The sequence below is a fragment of the Phragmites australis genome, chromosome 6 (assembly GCF_958298935.1).
Source record: "Phragmites australis chromosome 6, lpPhrAust1.1, whole genome shotgun sequence".
NCBI classification, from domain to species: Eukaryota; Viridiplantae; Streptophyta; class Magnoliopsida; order Poales; family Poaceae; genus Phragmites; species Phragmites australis.
In genome coordinates, this window is record NC_084926.1 from 12,750,422 (window position 1) to 12,758,219 (window position 7,798).

At 41.8% G+C, this 7,798-nt stretch overlaps 1 protein-coding gene across 1 annotated transcript; it reads left to right on the forward strand.

Annotated features, from left to right (window-relative positions):
* Positions 1 to 6,147: 6,147 nt before the first annotated feature.
* LOC133921738 (transcription factor MYB30-like) lies at positions 6,148 to 7,459 on the forward strand. The gene is made up of 2 exons (XM_062366739.1): positions 6,148 to 6,571; positions 6,803 to 7,459. Exons 1-2 carry the CDS (start codon positions 6,309 to 6,311, stop codon positions 7,263 to 7,265), a joined length of 726 nt encoding a protein of 241 aa, XP_062222723.1. The 5' UTR covers positions 6,148 to 6,308; the 3' UTR covers positions 7,266 to 7,459.
* Positions 7,460 to 7,798: the final 339 nt, after the last annotated feature.

A 7,798-nucleotide genomic window follows, 5' to 3' on the forward strand; every position in this document is an offset into this window, starting at 1 on the left:
ATGTCCAACATCATGAGGCTCAAAAGAAATCATCAAAGAGATATTTCTTGAACTTGGTACCATTATCACTGTGTATTACTTTCAATGCACCTAAGAGTTCTTTGAACAATCTCAAAGCTAAGCTTCGAAAGTGTGAGAACACTTCATCCTTATTTATAAGAAAGAAGACCCAAGAGTAGCGAGAGTAATCGTCAATAATAATAAGTACTTCTCACTCACTGAACAAACCCTAGAAGGACCAACAATATCCATATGGAGAAGTTATCCCGGTCATTCAGTCATCACGAGATTGACTGGTGGGTGAGGACCGGCAACCATCTTACCATACTGATAAGGAGCACAAATAAGATTCTTGTCAAACTTGAGTTTGAGCAATCCTCGAATCAAGTCTAGGGCACTCAAACGAGTAAGCAAATCAAAGCTCATATGTCCTAATCTCCTATGCCACATCCAAAGCACAGAAGAAGGTTGAACAAGTAAACACCGAGAAGAACTAGAAACCTCATAAAAATTGGCTCCAAAAAAATCTACCAACTAGAGAAATATCTTGCAAATTAAAACGCTAGAAGAATCAAGAACTCAAGAAGTATCACGCTTAAAGTGCACTTTCAAGTATTCATCTAGCAACTGAGATACAGAAAGTAAGTTGTATCCCAGATGCTCAACTAAAGTCACATCTTTGAGAGTAAAACTCTCATTTACCTTTACCGTTCCTTTAGCATTCACTATACCTTTCCGATCATCCTCGCAAGTAATGTACTCGTGATGTTTTGTCGGGGTGAGACTGGAGAACCATGATGACTCCGGTCATGTGGCGCGAACAAATGGAGTCAATGAACCACTTATTCTCTAGGCCTTCACCTGCCACCTATATAGAAAAAGAATAAAAGGTCGATGGCTCAGTACTAGGGTTAATTAAAACCTCCTTCGAATCCAGTACTAGGTCATCCGCCTTAAAGCTGAAATAGTATGAGCATGCAACTCAACACCAACACACTAGGGACGAGTACCATGATGGGGAACACGTGGTCCGCCAAAGTGTTGGGACTCAAAGCCTCTTACACGTGAACCAAAATCAGATGAGTCATGGTAAAATCCACATTGGGCAACGCCTCTAGAAAAAGACTAAAAAACGCTAAAGACTCATAGGTAGAAGCAGGCAAAAGGCTCATATACACCAATAGAAGGGTGGTACATGTTTCGAGTACTCCACTCCTACTCACGCCCCTCATCTCTCCTACGACGAAAGCAAAATCGAACCAAGTGACCATTCTTCTAACAGTAGGTGCAATGGTAAAGTCTCTCGAGAGCTCGAATGTTGGTCACTCTGGGCTCTCTTACAGGGGCTCTCACCTTATGTTGTGGAGCTTTCTTAGACTGTAGTGTGGGATTCTTTTTGATGGGTTGCGATATGAGTTTCTTGTTGATGGGTGGTGGTATACATTGATTTTGGACTTCTTTGTATCTATGGTAGTAGGTGTGGTGAACATAGTCTTACTCTTCCCGTTGTACGCCAACCTCTAAAAGTCCAATACAAGAGTCAAATCCGCCTTGTCAGAACACATCTTGGTCTTGACAAAGATTAAATTCATTTTTTCTTTACCCTCTGAGCACTTCTCCACTAAAGAAAGGAGATACTCATTTTCAGTTAAAAGCTTTTGAACTTACCCTCTAACTTAGTTGAGCTTGTCTAAAAGATAATACAGATAGAACAGTTCGACTGTACATCCTTCGAACACCCAGCACTGTCCAATCTAATTTCTAACTCCTTAAAACGTTTGTTTTTTAATTCAATATCTTTTGTAAGCAAAGGAAAATTCTTGCAAGCGCCATCCTCAAGCCGACTTGCAACTTGAGCATGCTTATTCCAAAGCTCGGTAAGTTCAGTTATGATAATCAAACAACTCTCACACTTCTCAACATCAAATCTAGACCTAAGCAATGTAAGTTTAGTAGACACAGACTCATACTTAGGCTCAAGATCCTTCAACTTACATACATCTTTCTTAAGTAACATATCCTAGCTAACGAGAGCATTATTCAAGGTATCAACTTAGATAGAGAGCTGGTTGTAGGAATGTAATATCTCGGAGGGATCAAGTTTGGGGTTGTTGTTGTTGTTGCCGTCCGTCATGAAGCAAAGGCTGGTGAAGTCCTTGACCTTTTTCTTGTTCTGCACTTGCGATTTCTCCTCCAAGCTCTCCTCCTTGCTTGATGAGGTGTCGATGCTGTTGAGAGCCGTCACGAACGTCCTAGAAGCTGCCTTGGTCGTCTTCTTGACCATCTTGTCACGGCTCTTTTTGAAGAAGGGTTTTTTTCTTCTTTTTGTGCTTGTTGTAGTCATGACCGTTGTCCTCCCTCTTCTTGAGCTTAGGGTAGTCCGCCTTAAAGTGAGTGGTATCATCACACTCAAAATAAGCACGTGAGCCCCCTCTCCTCCGGTCTCCTATTATTGTAGAAGCGGGTGAACTTCTTCACGATGAGAGAAAGATCCTCATCATTCAGCGCGTCCACTGCTCCTTTGTGATAGACATCAAGGAAGACAAAACAAATCTGTCAGATAAAGTGTTAGCATAAGAAACACCAACTCCAACCTGATCGCTACCACTATGTCTTGAAACCAAAGCTATGTTCTAAGATAGGAGATTTCTAAGATCTATTATAGCCATTTTGACTATCTCGGTGGACTTGAACTTGCTAAATAGTTCATCACTATTAACTTTGTCTATCCTACTTGATCGTTCGACACCAAACACCCACTTAGCCCCGATCACTAATCATCGACCACCAAGTTGTATCTGTCACCTGCACACTATGAGACAAGCAAACATATTTCTTGAACTCTAACTCTAGTTAGTCCATAATTAAAATGTTCAAACTAAGCTCAAGTAATTCAAAACTTGACAAACTTATTAATCATTTATCATATATAAATCAAGACATATTTTAATTTTATTTTTTAAATTCTCTTATTTATCTTATAATTTTTTTAGCTACTCATTTAAGACGAATTTCAATATAAAAGAACGGTTCTGATAGCCCTTACTCCCGCAATTGCTAGTGGAATTTTCCGTTGGAGTGACTCTGCAGCGCAACTTGGCTCTGTGCAGAGCAGCTGTTCGCCACTGAAGTTAAAATAAAATCACAGAAGAGCTGGCCTGGTCGATCACACGTTGAGCCTTGAGCGACACTTCGTTACCGGCAAGACAACAGCACCAACTTGTATTTTCATACCGGTTCATCGTATATTCATAGCGCATTGCATAGTTTGCATTATTGCGTGACGGTAGCTGTAAGATTGAAGTCGTCTACGAGGATTACCAAAGTTTTCGTCACACTGATGCTATATTATATCATATCATACACTTAGCTTAGTCCTTTTAACCAATCAAACGTACTAGCTGAAAATTTTGGCTTGGCCATCCTCTGGTTGAGTCGAAGAGCTCCCCAGCGCTCTCGACGTCGACGGCGATGTCATATGCCGCAAGCAAAGCGCACCGATTCGTCTCGACGCGACTCACGCGGACCAAATCAGCCTGAAAACACCCACGCTTGATTGAACCCTTCTAAATTTTCCACTTGATGGTAGCTCAAGTCTTCCAAGAGAAACCTGAGAAAAGTCGTTTATATTTCAAACACACACTGAGGACTGAGCCGTTTCAGAGGAGATAAAGCACACGCATATCAAATCAAGATAAAGATGCCGTGCCCTGATTGAATTTTATGCCATCTTCGCCTTTCTTGTTAACTGTCTCTTCTTGTTTCCCTTTTAGGCAGTTTTTTTAACTATCCTCACGCTTTGCACTACCGACTATGTAAAAGTTACGGCTCGTTCAAACGGCTCCACTGATCTGGTCGATTATTGTCAATGATAGAATTTGGCGTTGGTTAGTCCCCCGGATAAAGCAAAGCGTGAGGAAATGGTCAAAATTTCTCGTTATTAGACAGAAATAGTGGTCATTTTAGCACCTCTAGTCAAAAAATATGATTCATTCCCATCCGCCGAAGAGTTTTGGTTGGGAGCCTTCTATCTAGTGAATGTTCACCAGCTAACTAACTTAGAAATTAACTTGCCAAGTAACCAGTGGCGGATCCAAGATTTTCAATTTAGATGTACATACTATATTATATATAGCTACATCTATTCGAATGACTAAAAAGGAGAGGGGGTTGGAGTTCTCACAATGATATGTATCGTTTTTGTGACCACCGACGTCAAAGATTCGTTAATAACATCCTTATCAAAATTATTTTTAGATGTCGACTCTACATCAGTTTTATTAGCTCTATATTGAACCTCCAAATTAGATAACCCGTCCTCCAACTCATTCTCCTTATTATCAAAATTCGCATCGGTTTGAGAATAGAAACTCATACTCCATATTAACTGGTCAGATGAAAATGATAATTGGAATGCATATGGCTATGGTTGATGACAGCAATCCACTTTACAACAATCTTCGTCGCAATATTCTTCTACATTCTTTGCATCTACATTTAGCAAAACCTCAAGATTTGTGCAACCGTAGACGCTCGCAATTTGGTAGGCGCGGAGCCTAAATCAACAGCAAATAGTTGGTCAATTTAAATATCAGAATAAATTGCATGTACAGTATGAAACATTAAGTGTGATACTAAGCAAGCATATACGGACAGATAGAACAGAAATATCTACTGCATCTAGCAAAACAAGAGCAATCTACCTACTATTTACTACATCTGGCCATATGGAGCTGGCGATGTGGACTACTGTCTATTAGAGAATTTACCTACTGAATACTGTGTATAGAAAAAATCACAAAAAATTGTGTGTACATATGTACACTCTTGTCCCTTAGTGTGCATAGCATTGCAAGTAACTCATCAACACTATCTAACCAAAACTAGGGAAACTTTTAGCTCAAAATTCAAAATCTCAAGTTGAAAATTTTCTAACATCAATTTTAAGAAACTGAAAAAAAAAACTTTCAATTAGAACATGAAGTTTCAATAGTGGCTGCAACTTTGAAGTCAGTAAATAAAAATAGCACACTAGATTGTAAATGCCGTTTAGTTTGTACACATATATCGCTTCAGGTTTTGCGTATAATTTTTTTCGCCAGATGTGATAGTTATTCTTTATCAGTAGTGGATTAGCAGGATGAATAAAATAATCAACAGGGAGTAACAATGTGAACAACTCAGATATTAACCAATTCCTTGTTCTATTCTAGTGAAACAAAAAGTGAAATTTGAACCAAAGTAAGTATACCACAACATGCTATGAAAGCTAAAATCAGTGTACGATTACCTACCAATGGACATATGTGGATGGGAAGTTAAACATGTCCCACTACCCAATGTATTTTGGGTGTCCAACAAATTTAACGGAGGTGAAGAAGAGTATATGGTTGTGTTGTCTTTGTAATAATTTATTTATTTCTTAGAGATCTCAATGTAATATCGGGATTCATTTTTTCCACCTTTAATAACTCCAGCCATATTCGATAAAAATGAACGGGCAAAAACCTCGGATTCAGCGCTTAATTGCAAATTACGTCGCATACCAAACCTTTGAGACACACGTGGAGATTTAGGCCTTCAGTTTTCTAATCAAGGAACCTTTTTTCCCTCGAGAATCATACCCTATCATTAGACACACATGCTCATCCATTCCCACTCCTTTAACAGTAATGGACCTAAAACCAAAATAATCGATTGTTTCACATATTAGACTAAAGCCTGAGTGTCTTATTTATTAGACTATAAATATTATATGATCCTAGTATATATGATAAATTACTGTAAAATAAAAAAATTATCTAATATCATATATACCCTCTAACTATAAGTGGATAAGTTCATACCTTTAAGACAATACTGGAGGATACACGCATGCCTCACTCTAAAAAAGCAGCACAAAGTACAAAGGAACCAAGCAATACAAAAATGACGGAAGCAACGTAGAATCACGGACTCGATCCAAGCAAACAAGTAAAAAAATGAACGAATTCAAACGTAGCTTAAACTATTCACATTTCCTCTCATTCGGGGCCGAGCCTCCTTCGTCGAACCTCCCGATTAGGCGATTTGACCACGTTTGCAATTGTCGCGGACCGAGCATAAATAGCCCAGCGCGCGGCCCTCCCAGTCCACACAGCTCCAGCCGCACTCCGCTGAGCTAGCCCGAGCGCACACACAGCAAGCTCCCTTACTCGCTCGTCAAGACCCAGCAAGCGATCTACGCGCTCACAACGCGTGCTCACGAGGAGAGCAAGCAAGCGGCGTCGCCGGCCGGACTAGAAGAAGAAACTAAAGGACAGTAGCAGATGGGGAGGGCTCCGTGCTGCGAGAAGATGGGGCTCAAGAGGGGTCCCTGGACGCCTGAGGAGGACAGGATCCTGGTGGCGCACATCGAGCGCCACGGGCACAGCAACTGGCGCGCGCTGCCGAAGCAGGCCGGCCTGCTGCGCTGCGGCAAGAGCTGCCGGCTCCGCTGGATCAACTACCTGCGCCCCGACATCAAGCGCGGCAACTTCACCAGGGAGGAGGAGGACGCCATCATACACCTCCACCACATGCTCGGCAACAGGTGCTTACTCTCATCAAGCTAATAATCTCTTGCTTTAATTTGGGCTAAGCTGGCTGTTTCAATGGAGCAGCGGCTAGATCAGTTCTTGATAGTTGATCCAGTCCTGGAACCGGATCAAGCAAGGACAATTAATATAAATAATATCAACATGCCCCTAATCAATCAATTATACCCTTTAAATTATGTCTAAAGAATATGCACACTAAACAACTCATTTGTGTATGATTTCAGATGGTCGGCAATTGCTACCAGGCTGCCGGGGAGGACGGACAACGAGATCAAGAACGTCTGGCACACGCACCTCAAGAAGCGGCTGGAGCCAAAGCCATCCAGCCAGGCGCCCAAGCGCAAACCCAAGAAGCAGCAGCCTGAGGCCGTGACGCTGGACGGCCCGACCACCTTGCCGGTGTCGCCGGAGCAGTCGCTCTCGTCGTCGACCACCACCACCACCGACTACTCAGCGGCATCGTCGTTGGAGAACGCGGACAGCTTCATCTCGGAGGAGTTCCAGATTGACGACATCTTCTGGTCGGAGACGCTGGCGATGACGATGGACAGCTCCGGTTCTCCGATTGAGACAGGGGACAGTTTCGGCTTAGACGGCGCGTCGGCGCCGTCGACCAACGACGACGTGGACTTCTGGCTCAAATTGTTCATGCAGGCTAGTGACATGCAGACTTTGCCCCAGATTTAGTCATAGGGATGGTCCCTCCGCTGGTTTTTTGCCTCACGATTCTTTGAATCTTTGTTCTGCTCCGTTTTGGTGGGTATATATCCAACTGAAATCTTGTGAAGCGAAAGTATTTGCTTGATCATGGCAGTGTTCACTTGCATGCACTAGGTAGCATTTGTTTGATCGAACGAAATTGAATGAGATATGATTATCTAGATGAGATGGTGTTGGACGAGATGCTACTGAATGAGGTTGTATAAGTAAGTTGTTTAATTACGAATCGAGCTTAACTCGGTTGGTCGCGTCGCATGGCATGATACGACCCGCTCGTGTTTGAGTTTTAGAGTGATGTGGGTGCGCACGAGTTGTGTAGCACGTGTGTTATAATCTAAAAAAATAGGCTGTTTGGTTGGATATATGAGATGAAACGAGAATGTGTTGTGTTGGTTGTATAGAATGTAACGATTTGATACAAGATTCTATTTGATTATCTGAATAGGTCGATGCTAGATGAGCTGTATAGTATAATATGATAAAAATGTATATAAATGACG

Excerpts from the sequence above, each read along its gene's own strand:
- LOC133921738 (XM_062366739.1), top strand. The coding sequence starts at position 6,309 with ATGGGGAGGGCTCCGTGCTGCGAGAAGATGGGGCTCAAGAGGGGTCCC. Across the intron at positions 6,572-6,802 it reads CACCACATGCTCGGCAACAG|ATGGTCGGCAATTGCTACCA; the intron begins GTGCTTACTCTC and ends GTATGATTTCAG.